General features: G+C 42.1%; 1 protein-coding gene across 1 annotated transcript; it reads right to left on the bottom strand.

Annotated features, from left to right (window-relative positions):
- Positions 1–64: 64 nt before the first annotated feature.
- On the bottom strand, positions 65–2157 carry LOC104737797 (uncharacterized). Its single transcript, XM_087512393.1, has 3 exons — positions 684–2157; positions 329–598; positions 65–136 (listed from the first exon to the last, which is right to left on the bottom strand). Exons 1-3 carry the CDS (start codon positions 1767–1769, stop codon positions 65–67), a joined length of 1428 nt encoding a protein of 475 aa, XP_087368519.1. The 5' UTR covers positions 1770–2157.
- Between the last annotated feature and the right edge of the window lie 16157 nt (positions 2158–18314).

Below are 18314 nucleotides of genomic sequence, written 5' to 3'. Positions count from 1 at the left end.
AAAATATCTTACAATTATTTACAAGTATACAATTTTGGGAAAACGTCCTGGTTCCCCATGAGAACTATGATATCGTACCAGATGGAGCCCGATCTTTACCCCCGTCCCAGATGGCTCTCATGAAATTCTTCTCAATCTATATACCCATATATCGGGATGTTATCGGTTTAAAGAGTGAACCGATACGATACCGTTCATACCAAATAGAAAACCAAAAATAAAACCTGACTGATGTTAATAATCCGACCCGAGACGATACATCTATAACACATCTATAACTCCATTAAAATCCCCAAATCCTCAAACCCTAAAAGCATAACCCCCCAACTTCGCAATAACCCCCCAACTTATAGAAGGCACGACACCAGCTCTTTGGTTTCGACTTCATAACATCATCATACACACCAGTGTCATAAGCGTGTATCTGTTCCAGTCTCTCACCGAACTGTTTTGCATTATAGCTCCAAGCCATATGCCAGAGGAGTGGCTTGATTTGCTTCTTGGAAGGATGAGTCTTCTTCAAGTTCCCATAGATGTGTCTAACACACATTCTATGCTCTATTTGTGGTAACTCCAACTCCACAGCTTTTATCAACCCCTAATTGAGAACCAAAAACCAAACATATTAAAAACGAGAGCATTCACATTTATTAACCAATATAATAAATTAGTTAGATACATACCTTTTGTCGATCAGACACTAAAATGTAACCATCTCCCTCGTTTAGATCCAGGTCAGTCTTCAATCTCTTCACAAACCATAACCAATTGTCTTTGTTCTCAACTTGAACAACACACCAGGCTATTGGATAGATGCCATTGTCTGCATCTCTGCCTAATGCAGCAAGCAACTGTCCCTTGATCTTTGCCTTTAAGAAGGCGCCATCAACTCCTATTATTGGCCGGCAAGTCTGTTTCCAAGTTCTTCTAAGGGCATCGAAACAAACATAAAACCGATTGAAGACGTCTTGACCAGCATCATTCTTAATTGTATCAATCTCCACAACAGACCCTGGATTTGCTTCCAAGATCTCAGCTTGGTAATCTCGCAGTCGTGCAAACTGTTGTTCATACTCATACTCTATCCATCCCAAAGCCTTTCTCCGAGCAGCTTGACATTGTGGCCTAGTAGCGGATATCTTCCACCTTTCCATGATAATCTGTTCAATCCTCAAAGGCTTGTAATGATCCGGTTCCTCTCTAATCTTATCGAGAAAAATTCTAGCTATGACTGGGACCTTAAACATCTCACACTCGCCATTGGGGGTACAACAATGCTTATCAATGTATTTCGTAATCTTCCACAAAGATGCGTTTGGAAGAAGTGCAGCAAACACTTTCCACTCACAATTGCCCTTATCCCCAACACATCTAAACCCGAGTTTATCTTTGTCATACCTGTATTGCTTCAAATTGTAACCAGTATGTAGTGCATAGTCCAAGACACTCTCCTTGAATGCGACCCCATTGTAGAAGGATTGGTCTTTCCACAAAGTTCCATCACCACGTCCGATATCCGTAAACACCCTCTCTGGACCCGCACCACGACCACGACCCGCACCACGACCACGACCTTCTTCCTCGTCGTCACTTTCTGGGTACGTATCATGACGAATCGACTCTTCAGCATCGGTAAATTCCTGAGCAAGCATATCGACGTGAAATTCATCTCGATCCTCTCCTTCTTCATCGTACTCTCGTTCTCCAACACCATCTCTTTGCCCAATACCATCTTGTTGCCCAAAACCAGATCGGATTATTAAATCCATCGATTCAATTTGAGAAATCGATGGTGAAATTTGATTTTCTAGGGTTCGTCGCGAGAGAAAACAAAAAAGAGGTTAAAATGTGATTTTAGGGATTTCTCGGTTGAGGGTTATGTTTCTAATCGGGTCAAAATCAGGTTTTAATCGGGTCGAAATCAGGTTTATTTTGGTTTGTAAACTTCGTCACTCGGTTAATCAAATAGTAAACCAATTAAACCTATAGCAATGGTGAAATAGATGATATCTTCTATTCTCATGGAGATACAAAACGTAAATTACAGATATATGGGTATATAGATTGAGAAGAATTTCATGAGAGCCATCTGGGACGGGGGTAAAGATCGGGCTCCATCTGGTACGATATCATAGTTCTCATGGGAAACCAGGACGTTTTCCCTACAATTTTCAAAAATTCTTACACAAAATCTTATCTTTCAAAAATATCTAAAAACAACTTTAACATTTCCTACGGAATATAAAACTGCAGACCCCTAGGTATTAACAAAACTAAATTTAGACAATCCGCTATGCTAAAACAAGAACAACTATGCACAGATTCTTTTTCAAAACATATTTCTCTATATAGATATTTTACTCTACAGAAACTATATTTTGCAAAACTACATAGATGATTACTTGAAAATAATAAATAAAACAAATAAACTTGAGTTTGTATAATTCTTCCACTAATATATTTGATTTAAATTTAAAAGGTAAATATGTTTAGATAGCCTACTGTATATGGATGAGCATTAAAAACATTTTCAAACTGAAATATGTATATAAAAAAAAAAATCCCTGAAAATCGAATCTAGCTTAAGTTTTCTGTTTTTTTTTAATTAATTTTTTTAGATAAACACACTAAAATATCAATAAACAATATTTTATTGAGAATTTTAGTCACTAGTAAAAAATAATATGTATAGCCACAAATATTTTAGTGCCTGAGGTAAAACATTTGTGTCTATATGATGAAATAGTCACGACTGGTCACCAAAAAAAATTGTTGGTATAGCGTCGTAGCCAATTTATTTTGCAACTTTTTCGTAGCTATCTACTTAGTCACGGTTTTATCACGCATATTTGTAGCTGATTTACCACGGTTTTGTCACATAAATATTTGTGACTTTGTTATATAATTTTTTATTTAACAAAAAAAACCATAATTATTTATTAAAATCTAAAAAATGATTTATTTATAAAACAAAATAATTTATTTACAAAATTGATTTTCACTAAAACATAATTAAATAAAAAAGGTTTCAACAGAAGTAGCAGCGCTTCTTCCTTCAAGTCTCTCCGGTGGTTTTGTGGCGTCGGATCTGGTGGTGACTGGAGGGTGAGGGTTTCGTTGGGCAACGGATCCAGAACGTGAAGCTTTCTTGTTCTTCTTTTCTATGGTGGTGGTGGCTGGAGGGTGAGGATTTTGTTGGGAAACAAAACTAGGATCTGAAACTTTCTTGTTCTTCCTTCTAAAATGGTAGTGGCTAGATGGTGATGGTTTCACCATTGTCGTTAAAGAAATTGCAGCAAGCGGAACTTGGATCGGACTCCATCACGACGCCGCTGAACGTCTCACTATGTGGTGGTGGTGAACGGTGGCTCAAAAAAGCAGTGGTGGAGGTTCGAACAGCGAGATCTGGGAAAAAAAATGAAACAAAGAAAGGATTAGACATAGAGAGAAAAAGAAAGAGAAAAAAAAAGAAAAAGAAGAAAAAGAAAGAAAAACCAGCGTAATAGAAGAATAAAGAAGAAGAATAAATATGTTTAGATAGCCTACTGTATATGGATGAGCATTAAAAACATTTTCAAACTGAAATATATAAAAACAAATCCTTAAAAATTGAATCTAGCTTAAGTTTTATGTTTTTTTTTAATTATTTTTTTAGATAAATACACTAAAATATCAATAAACAAGATTTTATTGAGAATTATAGTCCACACTTTACAAACTTTCAAAAATAGCATTAGTTGACACAATTATAATATTTTAAATATATTTTTTTTGTCAACTTTAAGGGAGAGATGCAACACGAGGACTTCCCGGGAGGTCACCTATCCTAATACTACTCTCGTCCAAGCATGCTTAACTGCGGTGTTCTGATATGTTTTTAGAATTGTTTTTTTAGGTTTGAGTTGCCTATTTTACACTTTGGATATAGTTTTTAAGGGGTAAGATTTTTTAAAACGTCTCGATTTATTATTTATCGTAAATTATGAGAACTGTTACATAGACGATTCTACCACAAACAATTTCTTCCGACCCTATTAGATTCACTACAGACACTCCTTCTTTTCCATGCTCATGATGGACACCTTGGATCACGGCTAACGGTTCTAATTGCACATCGATGAAGATTTTATGTAAAATTGTTTCCATTAATCTGCATAGTTGTTAATCAATTGCATCACATGGAACATGAACGTCATACCTCCTAGTGTATAAGTATTTGTTAATCCTTGGTTAACTATTGGACCAATGAGCTTTCAAAACATAGTTCTATTATTGAAATTTAATAGAAAATGTGCCAAATATACAAATAAAAATTACTTTTATAATTTCTGTGAAAATTGCATTTTATTTTACTTGTGGTCATCAATCTTTCCTTTAACTAGATGAGTATATATATATATATATACAATTATTGCAATACCTTCTTTGCTTCTTATATTTTCACATTTGAAAGATTTAAAATTATTTATTAACACACAAAACTAAGAGTTTTTTGTGAGGAGGCAAAAAAATCTAAATTTGTTTAAAGTTAAATCTTATTTTAAAGTGATTTTTGAAACGATCCGACCCGTTTTAAAAAAATAATAATAATAAATAATAAACAATAATAATAAATATAATAAATAACTAAGCTAGTGGTCTCATACCCACTAGCCACCTAACCACAAACACATCAAACAACGGAAATAAAAGTATAAATAACCAATAAACCAATAACTAATATCAAATTAATTCCAAAACCATAAACTAAAAGTTCCAATCAACATAAATCAGAGAACCAGCAATCTTAAACAACATTCTAGAACTCAACTATAGCAACCTAACAGAAGCCAGACAACAACCAAGCAAGTCACTAGAACATCCTCCTCTTCATTGCCTTGATTCAACGATCACACTTTGTCTTTACCTGCACCAAAAACACAAATTGAGATGCATGAGTATTTTTTAAACACTTAGTGAGGCAACTCTCCCATCTACTAGGCTATACACACAAGCAATTGAGATACTCTAACCACCAAACAACAAACAAACCAGGCACTGCATCAACCGACGCCAACCTTGCATCGACCGACACCAACATGGGGGTTGCATCGACCGACGCTTGATCTGCATCGACCGATGCAATGTTCACTTGCATCGACCGACGCATGCTCGACATTTCACGAAAAACCCTAGTTGCATCGACCGATGCCTCCAAATGGCATCGACCGATGTTCCTAGGTCAAATCGCGCCGTCCTTGCATTTGCATCGACTGACGCACATGCTGAACATCGTTTTCCTCGAAGCTTCTCGCCAGATCTTCATTCCTGAAATCATGAAACTCGATCCCAAGCAACAAGAAAGCTTCACAAAGCCTCAAATAACGTTCTAACAAGCCAAACAACACAACAACAAGCAGATCCGAGAAATCTCAAGCTTAGATAAGCCATGGGCATTCACTCACCTTTGCTAAGAAGATTCTGAACCTTGAACAAGCAAAAAAAGCGCTCCTAGGAAGATCCTACAACGATCCGAGCTATAGATCTCTATAGGAACAGCCTCAAAATCCCCAAATCCTCAAGAACAGCAACAACTTCTTTTCCCTCCTTCTTTTCTGTCAAAAGCGGCTAAACTCGCTAGTGACGACAAAATTCCCTATTAAACACGACTTAAGGGTTTTCCTAACCCAAATCGCAGCGGTTAACTTAAACTCGTCCACACAGAACCAACCTTGCATCGATCGATGTAAATAGTGCATCGACCTATGCATCCCTTAAACCGGGAATTCGGTACGCGGTTGTTACAATTATCCCCCACCAACATAGATTCGTCCTTGAAACTCGAATAACCATCAGCCAAGGACTCTCGTGCAACCGTCTCCCCGGCTCGCACTTCGTCCGACCGTTCTACGAAGGTTACGTCTAGTCGATAGACTCACGTTCCAGGCATTATTTGCTCTTGACTTTTGGACTTTCCTTTACTCATAGACCTTAACCTTGAGTTTTTATTGGCTCCTCATCAGGCAGAAACCTGCATGCCATAATATTGGCTCCTCATCAGGCCCAAGCCCGCATGCCATAATATATAAGGAAGTCCAATATTTATCTCTTGGAATGCCACCCTACAGCGCGCCCCCGAATCGTCATCCAAAGTCGATATACTCTCAAGACACTAAGTCTCAGAATCTGGCAGTACTAGGAGAACTAAAGTCTCCCAAGAGTCGCGATCAAACAATTCTGATCACGTCTGAGCATTACCCCTAATCAGGTTTCCTTCTCGTGGCTTGCGTAAAACAACACCATGTCCTACCAACCACATATCCCCTCACTGGAATACCTCATGGCCACACAAGGATCATCTATATGCCACTAGGGCCGCCACAAAGACCAAAAAACTGTCCTAAACAGGACCGCCACCAAGGCCAAACAAATGTCCTAAACAGGACCGCCACCAAGGCCACACAAATGTCCTAAACAGGACCGCCACCAAGGCCACACAAATGTCCTAAACAGGACCACCACAAAGGCCACTTGTCCCAAAGGACCATCACGAAGACCACTCGTCCCGAAGGACCGTCACGACGACCATGCATCCCGAAGGACCGTCACAAAGACCTCTCATCCCGAAGGAGTGCCTAAACTGGCCACACGTCCCGAAGGACCGTCACGAAGACCACACATCCCGAAGGACCGCCTAAACAGGCACATTGGCTAAACAGCCCACCACAAAGGCCACACAATTGGCTAAACAGCCCGCCACAAAGGCCACACAATGTCTCAAAAGACCGCCACCACAGGCACACACTAACTCAAAAGTCCACCACGAAGGCCACACAAGCCCCTCCAAGGCTCACAACCACTAAAAAGGACAAGTTCTAAATCCCATAAACTTTCCATTTTTAGAACTTTCCACTTTTGGAAACTTCCCACTTTTAGAAACTTCTATTTCAGGGAACTTCCCTCAAAACCACGGACTCACGAAAATTTTGTACACCACACACCACCTCATCTTGTTACTTTGTCGCACAACCAACCACCCCTAAGTGACAAAGTAACAAGAGATATGGGCTGAAATACTCCATTCCCGCTCCAGCCACGGACTACAGCTGGGACCAGGCTAGACAAGCTCAAGTCGCGGTCTGCTTCTCATACCACTTCTTAAACCTTGCCTTCATCCTTGCCTCTGGCTCCCAAGTCTGCTGCTCAACACCGTCACAGTCCCAAAGGACTCTCATCTAAGGAATCTTCTTCTTCCGAAGTTCCTTAATCCTCCTTCCGAGAACCCTCACTGGTCCCACCTCCAACATGTTAGGCTGAAAATCCTCAGGAGTCTTAACCAACCACCGATCATCCTCATGGAGACACTTCCGCAACATCGACACATAAAAAACCTTGTAGAACGCGTGTATAACCTCAGAAAACTCCAGCCTATATGCTACCAGTCCCACCTGCTCAATCACTCTGAACAGACCCATATACCTCAAACTCAACTTAGTCTCTGTCAATGACCTGTTCGGATCCCGCAACATTGCCATCTTAAGGTACACTCTATCTCCCACCTAAAACTCAAGATCTCTTCTCCTCTTATCGGCATAGCTCCTCTATCTATCCTGACCTTCCTTCATGTTCAGCTTGAGAACCTGAATCTTCTCTGAGGTCTCCTGAACAAAACTAGCACCATACATGCTTCTCTCCCCCACCTGAGTCCAGCATAACGGTGGACGACATGGCTTCCCATACAATGCCTCATATGGAGCCATCTTGATACTCTCTTGGTAATTGTTGTTGGCATTTTAACCGAATCCGAAACCCGAATCCGAACCCGACCCGAAATGGGCAGTTTGGTTCGGATTCGGGTGGTATTAAATACCCGATCAGATTTAGTTTTCTTGAAATTCGGATACCCGTTCGGGTTTGGGTATTACCCAATATCCAAAGTAGATCCGAATCAACCCAAAATAAATACAAAAATGCATCTAAGTTGGTTTGACATTAATTGATTTATCATAAACCATTTTGCCACCTTGATTATTTTGTCATAATATAAAAACATTAAGTATTTATTTATATATATATATATATATATATATATATATTCTAAAATTGACTTGTATTTTTCTTTCTCAATCAATAGAATCCAAAATTGTATTTTTTCAATACCCAAATCAATTTTACTAGAAACTTGACAAGCAAATCTACAAAAAAAAAAGTGATACTTTGTGGGGTTTGAGGAGTGAGCGAGATTGGAAGATAAATATGAATCATATAATAAAATTTTCTATAGATATTGTTAGATTTAGTAGAGAATTTGAAGGATTTGATTCTTGAAGTGGTGGCCATGGATAAACAAAACTAGGGTTTTTGGCTGAAGAAAAGAGAGATGAAGAAGAAGGAGACAAGAAGAGAGAGGCAGAAAGTAATTTTTTTTTTTCACGGCAGAAGAAAAAAGATTTTTTTTTTTTAATGAATTTGGGTAACCCAAAATTACCTGAACCCAAAGCCAAATTACCCAAAACCGACCCGATATTATAAAATACCCGATCGGGTTTTATATCTCTACATCCGAAAATCCAAAAACCCGAACATCCGAACCCGAATCCGATCGGATACCCGAATGTCCAGGGCTACCTATCAGACACAATACTCGTTGGCACCCCATGCAACCTGATTATCTCCTTCACATACTTCTTACCCAAGACCGCTGCTCCATCAGCTTCTTAATGGCCAGAAAATGTGCCGACTTAGTCAACCGGTCCACAATGACCCAAATAGCATCAAAGGTCTGAGACACTGGCAATCCTACCACGAAATCCATCGTGATCATATATCCCACTTCCACTCTGGAATGGGCAGACTCTTCAGCAACCCGCCTGAAACCTGATGCTCAGCCTTCACTAGCTGACACACATCACACCTCGCGAACCAAATAGCTACATCCTTCTTCATCCCGACCTAGTGATAGTACCTCTTGAGGTCACGGTACATCTTAGTCGCTCATGGATGAATGGAAAACATGCTCGCATGAGCCTCCCTCATAATCTTCTGCGTCAACTCCTCATCCTTGGGCACTCAAATCCGCCCATGCACCAAAATAGTACCATTAGCTAAGACCTGGTACTCTGAATCAACATCCTTAAATGCATTCACCAGTTCCAAATCCTTCTCTTGAGCTAACCGCACCCTGCTCAAAAGATCTGCTTTATCAGCCGCCTCCAAACCCAACGGATTATGCAAAACCACACACAACCTCAATGCACTGATCTCTCCTACCAGAGACTTCATATCCTGCTCCTGAACCGAATACGCCTTCTTCCGACTCCGATTCAGAGCATCTGCAACCAAGTTAGCCTTACCATAGTGATAGGCTATCTCCAGATCATAATCTGCCACCACAGTTCCATCCACCGCCTCTGCCTCAAATTCAGCTCGGGCTGAGTGAATATATACTTCAGGCTCTTATGATCTGTAAATACGTGCACTTTTGCACTATAAAGATAAGATCTCCAAATATTCAGGGCAAAAACTACAACAGCCATTTCCAAATCATGAGTAGGATAGTTGTCCTCATGCTTTTGCAACTGTCGCGAAGCGTAGGCAATCACCTTCTCTTGCTGCATCAACACACACTCCAAACCAACTCTGGATGCATCTGTATAAACCACATAGGGTTCTCCCTGCTCAGGCAAAGCCAATACTGGCATAGTAGTCAACATCTCCTTTAGGCTTGGAAAGCCCTCTTTACACTCCTGTGTTCAGACAAAAGGAACATCCTTCCCCATCAGCTTAGTCATCGGACATCCTCTGCTCGCAAACACCTGAACAAACCTCCTGTAATAACCTGCCAAACCAAGGAAACTATTGATCTATGTGGCATTCTGCGGTCTAGGCCAATCTCTGATAGCCTGAATCTTCTTAGGATCTACAGAAACTCCCTCTGCAGAAACAATGTGACCCAGAAAACCTATCTCACGCTGCCAGAAACTACACTTGCTCAACTTGGCAAACAACTTCTGCTCCCGCAGCTTCTCCAGAACTGCCTTCAAATGCACTGAATGCTCCTCAGGACTCTTAAAATAAATCAGGATGTCGTCGATAAAAATGATGATAGACACGTCCAGAAACTCCTGAAACACGTTGTTCATCAATCTCATAAACACTGATGGCGCGTTAGTCAACCCAAAAGACATCACCACAAACTCATAATGCCCATACCTCGTCATGAATGCAGTCTTCCTCACATCTACCTCATCTATCGGAATCTGATGATAACCCGAAACCAGATCTATCTTGGAGAACCAAGTGGCACCTCTCAGCTGATCCAACAACTCATTGATCCTGGGAAGAGGGTACTTGTTCTTCACAGTGACCCGGTTCAAGCCCCTGTAATCAATACACAAGCGGAAACTCCTATCCTTCTTCTTAATAAATAACACCGGCTGTAACGCCCCTGAACCGTACTAGGACCACGAAGGCCTTCGGACGGCACCGAGACGCCACTATGGAAACGTCCACTGACGATCCAGCCGAGTACAAGAACAAATCAAGACCCTTCGGCCAGTCCATCGGTGAGGTTCCCGACCACAGGACACGTCCTTAAGGCTTTGCAACCCTACAGTCACGCCGTGTGTTGAGCCGACTCGGACAAAGTCTATATCAGTACGACTCGCTCGACTTAAAGAAAGCCGCATGCATTAATACTTAAGAGAGTTTTACTTTAAACGATTACACAAAAGATTGACAAGGCTTAGTGCCAAAGTTTGGTTCGAAATAAAACATACTTTAATTTTACAATAGACACCAAAATAAAACTACTCTGGAGCCCTATCGTTCACCACGTCCTCTAGTTCCCTCTTGGGTTACCTGCAGAACAAAATATTATCATAAGTAATCTAAGATTACTTAGTGAGCTCAGGGTTCCTGCAAAGAATCCTAATCCCAAACCCCATCAATAAACAACATGCAAGCATATAGAATAATATGCAAACATGAATATCAACTTGCGGATATAGACAATCAACATGCAAGCAAGTTTAATCAACATGCGAGCATAAGAACTATCATGCAAGCGAAATAAACATTTTCCAAGCAAGTACACAACGCAACAACCATCAGAGATAACCTGCGGAAGCTGATAAGCTAAGCAACATTATTCTACAAGCAATCACAACTACATGCAATGACATGCAACAACATGCAAGCATGAACACACAAAATGCAACAATTTAAACTTGAAATAAAACATAAGTTTTTAACAAGTTCTTGCTCAAAGCCACACCGTCGTGTAGACAGCCTCGGCCAGGGTAGCGAGCCCAGTAACCTCCGAGCTCTTCGTAACCAATCCTAAACACACACGAACATGGGTTGCATGTCGCGGCTGTATGTGATACGGAATGGGAAAGATGACAATACCAAGTTATATTACGCATAGCCGGAATTTCTCGCGGACTAATACGCGTTTTAACCTCATCGAAATTTATACTTGAGTTTATATGATTTTACGCTCATAAGCTTTCAAGTATTTTACTAGTTATCGCCCCTGTTACTAGATCATTCCGATCTAGCAACCGGCATAACCTCACCTCGCATGCAACTTAACAAGAAAACATAAAAGAATTTCAAGTAAATGCATCTACATGATTCATGCCAACCGCGCACTAGATGGATGTCTTTAACTCTCCATCTAAGCCGGCAAAGTATGTGCCTGAACTCACTGTAAACCGTCAATGACTGGTCTCCTTTGGTGAAGCTTCTCTCGCGGCACACTTGGATCTTCTCTTTGGTTAGAATCGATTTCCTTATCGATCTAACCTTGGTCGATAGTCTCGTCTCTCTTCTTCTCTTCCTTCACTTGCGGCAACACCCTCCTTCTTTTTCTCTTCTCTCTCTCTCACTTCTTTCTTTTCTTTCTCAAGTTTTTCTCTCCTAATCCTTGATCACTTGAGCGAAAATGAGAGAGATGAGGAGCGAAAATGAGAGAGATGAGGAGCAACACTTGTGAGGATGTCGATCAGCCACCTTGAATTCCACTAAATTCCTCCTTGAATTCTTTAATCACCACTAAGCTCCACTAATCCACCTTGAATTATTTAATTCCTCCACTAACTCCCACTAACTCCTTCAAAATTAAAATAATCTTCCACTAACTTCCACTAACTTTTCATGATTAAAATAATCATTCCACTAACTTTTCTTGACTTAGATGATTTTTGGTGGAATCGGTTAGTGTCTCGGTCGATCCTCGTCGACTCTCGGCAATACTCGGTCCGTCTTGGCATTCCCGGACAATACGTCTCTGACGATACACTTCGGTACGTTCCGGACGATACGGGCGACACGTCTTGGTCAACTCGGCCAACTCTCGATCCATACAGAATTTCTCGGACTTTTCTTCATTAAACTTCCTTCTTTCCTTGTTGGCTTCTCTTTCTCACCTTTTGGCCTTGGGATTTTATTTTGTAATTTACCTCTTGGTGAGGGTCATTACATTCTCCCCCCCTTAATAGAATTTGTCCCGAATTCTATAGGGTTCCGACGGTCCTGCCTCATCTTCTTCGGCAAACAACTGAGGATACTTGGCACGAATTCTATCCTCGTCTTCCCAAGTGGTGACCTTACGGTTCTGCTTTCCCCAAAATACTTGGATTTGAGGAATGCTCCTATTCTTCAACTTCCGAGTCCTTATTTGTCCTATCCCAAACGGTCCTTCGTGATAAGTAAGATTGACTCCAACTCCTCGATAGGCTCGGGCACAATCATGTTAAGATCTGGTACGTGCTTCCGTAGTTGTGAAACATGGAAGACTTTATGCAATCGTATAATCTCTGGCATAGCTAGCCGGTAGGCTACTTCTCCAACTCTTTGCTCAATCGGGTATGGTCCGATTAACCTTACCGCGAGCTTTCCCACTTTACCAAATCAATCCTTTCCTTTTTGTGGTACCACCTTCAAGTACACCATGTCCCCAACTTTAAACTCCACTTCCCGCCTTTTACGGTCTGCGTACTTCTTCTGGCGGTCTTGTGCCTTCTTCATACTTTCCTGTATGAACTTGATCTTCTCCGTCGTCTCATCAATCAGTTTGCGATTGAAACTTGTCCTCTCCCCAACTTCGGTCCAACATAAAGGCGTTCGACACGGCCTTCCGTACATCGCTTCAAATGGTGACATGCCAATGCTTGAGTGATAACTATTGTTGTACGCGAATTCGACCAATGGAAAATTCTTCTCCCAGTCCGATGACTATTCCAAAGCACATAGTCGGATCATGTCCTCTATGGTTCGGATAGTCCTTTAAGTCTGCCCGTCTGTCTCTGGGTGGAATGAGGTGCTCATGTGAACATATGTTCCCAAAGCCCTATGTAAATCTTGCCAAAATATTGATGCGAACTTTGGGTCGCGATCAGAGACAATGCTTGCTGGCACTCCGTGCAACTTCATAATCTCATTAATATACTTCTCTGCCAAGACTGGCGCTTGGTCTGTACTCCTTACTGGAACCAAATGGGCTACCTTGGTTAAACGATCAACCACTACCCATATTGCATCATTGATTCTCCCTTTCCTTATAGGTAGACCAGTAATGAAATCCATCGAGATAGAGTCCCATTTCCACGTCTGTATGGGCAAGTTGCGTAGCAAACCTACTGGCACTTGATGCTCTACCTTGATTCTTTGACATGAGTCGCACTGACTCACCCACCTTGCTACTGCTCTATTTAATCCAGGCCAATGGTAGTATCTACGAACGTCCTTGTACATTTTGGTGCTTCCCGGGTGTATACTTAACGCTGAGCTGTGGGCTGCTCTCAATATCTCCTCTTGTAATCCACTCCGGTCTGGTACAGTTATTCTCCCATTGAGAAGTAGTGTGCCAACATCAGCTAAATGATAGCCACTAGCGTTCGGTCCTTCTGAACTCCTCAATTCCTCAATGATCTTCTTCAGATTCTCATCCTTGGGTTGCTCTTCACGAATTCGACGTAACAGGCTCGCTTGAGTTACAGCTTGTAAACCCAACGGCTCACTAGTCTCTCCTTCTAAGGCTAAAAGCCTGACCTTCTTTAACTCGTCGGCCAAAAATTCCACGTCTCTCTCGGCATCAACTTGCGCTTTTCTTCGACTTAACGCATCTACAACTACATTTGCTTTGCCTGGGTGGTACTGGATCTTCAAATCATAATCAGCAATGAATTCCATCCACCTTCTCTGACGCAAATTAAGATCCGGTTTCCTGAACAAGTATTTAAGGCTTTGGTGATCCATAAATACCTGAACCGCTTCTCCATACAAATACGATCTCCATATTCTTAACGCAAACACCACGGCTGCCATCTCTAGGTCATGTGTGGGGTAGTTCTCCTCATGCTTTCTTAACTGCCTGGAGGCATAGGCAATCACTCTATCCCCTTGCATTAAAACACATCCAACACCAACTCTTGATGCATCTATAAACACAGAATACGGTTGGTTTTGCTCGGGTAGGGCTAACACTGGTGCCGTTGTCAGCGCTTCCTTTAACTTCTTGAAAGCTTCCTCTACCTCCTCGCTCCATATAAAAGGTACTCCTTTCCCAGTGAGTCGTGTCAACGGTTTGGCAATCGTTGAGAACCCCTTCACAAACTTCCGATAATAGCCTGCTGGGCCTAAGAAACTTCCGACATTGTGGTTGGCTTTGGGCAATCCTGAATGGCGGTGATCTTTTCTGGGTCGGCGGACATGCCTTGCTCCGAAACTCGATGCCCCAAGAATCCAATCTCCCTCTGCCAAAACTTACACTTGCTGAACTTCGCGAACAGCTTCATCTCCCTTAGTCTCTCCAACACTTTCCTCAAATGCTCTGCGTGCTCCTCCGCACTTCGTGAATATATAAGGATGTCATCGATGAATATTATCACGAATCGATCCAAATAGTCATGGAAAACTTCATTCATCAATCGCATGAATGCCGCCGGTGCATTGGTAAGTCCAAAAGGCATTACTACAAACTCATACTGGCTGTATCTTGTTTGAAACGTCGTCTTCATCACATCTTGTTCCGCAATCGAGATTTGATGATAGCCAGAGGCTAAATCATTCTTCGAAAACCAACTTGCTCTTCGGAGTTGATCTAACAACTCGTCAATCCGTGGCAACGGATACTTGTCCTTGATAGTTATGTTATTGATTCCTCGGTAATCAATACACAAACGCATGCTTCCGTCATTCTTCTTGACAAAAAGCACTGGGGCTCCCCATGGCGATGAACTCGGTCGTATAAAACCCTTCTCCAACAAGTCCTCTAACTGAGTCTTGAGTTCAGCCAACTCGGCTGGTGCCATGCGATACGGTACCTTAGCAATCGGGGTTGCTCCCGGCTCAAGGTTTATGGTAAAAGGATGGCTCCTTGGTGGAGGCAATCCTTCCAACGGTCTAAACACGTCCTCAAAGTCCTTGACTATGGTAATATCCTCAACTTCCATGCCTTCTTTGTCTTCTCCTCCCATGGCGGTAAGAGTGACTAGATAAACCTCATCTCCTTCAACTGATCTTCCAATCCTTGCTGCCGATGCGAAGTATGCCGTTTTACTCGGGCTGATCCCATAGAAAAATAGAGGTGTCCTTCCTCCATTTTCAAATATAACCCTGCTCCTGCTGCAGTCTATATGGGCTTGGTGTTCTGATAACCAATCCATTCCCAAAATAGCATCGAACCTATCCAACGGCATCACTAGAGGATTTACCGGGAGGTTCGTACCTTGCAAGACTATCGACACTTCCTTGATCCATCTTCTTGTATTCAAAGGTGGTTGATTACCAGCAGTGTAGACATTGATGTTCACCTCTTCCTCCTCACACAAATCTCCAAACTTGTCAGCCACTTCGGGAGTCACAAAACTATTGGACGCTCCCGAATCAAACAATACATGTGTGGGGTTACCACCAACAAGTAGAGTTCCTAAACGCAAAGCAAATACCACAATGCAATGCAATAAACTAATCACACAAACACACAAACACGCAATCAATCACAAGAGAGTTAGAACCCATTCAAACCTGTTATAGGGCCCTTCGCGGCCTGCTGAGGTTTAGGTGGCTCTACTCCTAAAGCAAAAACATTTTCTGGGGTTGCTTGCTTCTTCGCTGGGGGTTCCTTCACTTGGTTTGCTGTCTGGGCACGGTTCACAGTTTGGGCATTCGGTTTGGCCGGTTTTGATGGACATGAGTTCGCATAGTGTCCTAACTCGCCACAGTAGAAACATGTGACGGTTAACAGATTGGTACTCTTCGTTTCCTCAACAGTTGGGCAAGCTCGAGCAAAATGCCCTACTTGACCACACACATAGCATCCTCGCGGATCCATGTTGCTCACATTACGACCTCCTTGATTAACATTCATTTTAACTTTACTGCGGCCTGCGCCCCAATTTTGTCCTGCTACTTGGTTCACCTTCCGGGTGTTCACAACCTTAGTTTGCTGGACTGGTTCCTTCTTTTTCTCCTGGGCCGAAATCTCCTTCTCTGTCTCAATGCCTGAGTCCGTTAAAGAATCTCCAGGCCATAGCTAACTCATCATCATTCCCTTGGTATAAATACCTCCAAAGTCTTGTAAAAACTCTTCCATAGGCTCGAATAGTCATCTCTCGTTGTTCCAGTCGCAGGAACTGATTCTCTAGTCGATCACGTGACTCTGGTGGAAAGTATTTTAGCTCGAACTCTTTCTTAAAGATTTCCCACGTTATAGTCTGAAATCGATAGCGTGGAACCACGCTATCCCACCATGCACGAGCATCTTCTTCCAAGAAGTTAACCGCAACCGGTCTCCTATACTCCTCTCAACACCTTGTCATTTCAAAGTTATTCTCCAGTTCTTTTATCCAAGCGTCTGCTAACACAGTGTTCGGTTCTCCCTTCAACCGCGAAATCCCAAGTTCCTCAACAACATCACTAGTTTTAGAAATTGGTCGGATGGATCTTCTGCCAAACAATTTGCTTGGTTTTGTTGTTGTTGCTGGATCATGTGACTCAAGAGGTCTTGAATCATCTTAAGGGTCTGCTGGGTCTCTGGCACAAACGGCTCACTCGGTCCTTCTCCATGTGCTCGGTTTCCCCTTGGCATGTTCTGATTTGGATAGCTAGCGAACGGTGCAAACAGTGCAAACCCTGGCGGGTACATACCCTCCGGTGTACTAAATCGAGTTGAACTCGATGGTGTGTATCTCGACGTCGCGCCAGGTACATCCCATTCAGGCATATACATATTCGGTTCAAATATGCCTGGAAACGATTCCTCCTCTTGTGCATCCCCAAAATGCGAATCCCATTCCTCCGGACCAAACTGCTGACTTGAACCCCTCCCTGTGTCCGGCAAACGATGCGTCGACCTAGTCCTTTCGGATCCTTACCGAGACATCTGCATCCACGATCAACAAAGGGTTTACTTAATCCCATCTAACCCTAAGTGATGAACGATCCGGATTATCCTAGGTGTCAACTGCGACCATTTGACTCGATAAATCATTTGAAAACGCGAGTAATATATAGCATCATAACCATGCTCTGATACCACCATTGTAACGCCCCCGAACCGTACTAGGACCACAAAGGCCTTCGTACGGCACCGGGACGCCACTATGGAAACGTCCACCGACGATCTGGCCGAGTACAAGAACAAATCAAGACCCTTCGGCCAGTCCATCGGTGAGGTTCCCGACCACACGACACGTCCTTAAGGCTTTGCAACCCTACAGACATGCCGTGTGTTGAGCCGACTCGGACAAAGTCTATATCAGTACGACTCGCTCGATTTAAAGAAAGCCGCATGCATTAATACTTAAGAGAGTTTTACTTTAAACGATTACACAAAAGATGACAAGGCTTAGTGCCAAAGTTTGGTTCGAAATAAAACATACTTTAATTTTACAATAGACACCAAAATAAAACTACTCCGGAGCCCTATCGTTCACCACACCCTCTAGTTCCCTCTAGGGTTACCTGCAGCACAAAATATTATCATAAGTAATCTAAGATTACTTAGTGAGCTCAGGGTTCCTGCAAAGAATTAAACCCCAATCCCAAACCCCATCAATAAACAACATGCAAGCATATACAATAATATGCAAACATGAATAACAACTTGCGGATATAGACAATCAACATGCAAGCAAGTTTAATCAACATGCAAGCATAAGAACTATCATGCAAGCGAAATAAACATTTTCCAAGCAAGCACACAATGCAACAACCATTAGAGATAACCTGCGGAAGCTGATAAGCTAAGCAACATTATTCTACAAGCAATCACAACTACATGCAATGACATGCAACAACATGCAAGCATGAATACACAACATGCAACA

This window comes from Camelina sativa, chromosome 5 (genome assembly GCF_030686135.1).
Source record: "Camelina sativa cultivar CO46 ecotype springtype chromosome 5, ASM3068613v1".
Taxonomy (NCBI): domain Eukaryota; kingdom Viridiplantae; phylum Streptophyta; class Magnoliopsida; order Brassicales; family Brassicaceae; genus Camelina; species Camelina sativa.
This window is presented reverse-complemented; position numbering and strand designations above follow the sequence as displayed.

Excerpts from the sequence above, each read along its gene's own strand:
- LOC104737797 (XM_087512393.1), bottom strand. The coding sequence starts at position 1,769 with ATGGATTTAATAATCCGATCTGGTTTTGGGCAACAAGATGGTATTGGG. Across the intron at positions 599-683 it reads TAGTGTCTGATCGACAAAAG|GGGTTGATAAAAGCTGTGGA; the intron begins GTATGTATCTAA and ends GTTCTCAATTAG. Across the intron at positions 137-328 it reads AGTTGGGGGGTTATTGCGAA|ATTGAGAAGAATTTCATGAG; the intron begins GTTGGGGGGTTA and ends ATGGGTATATAG.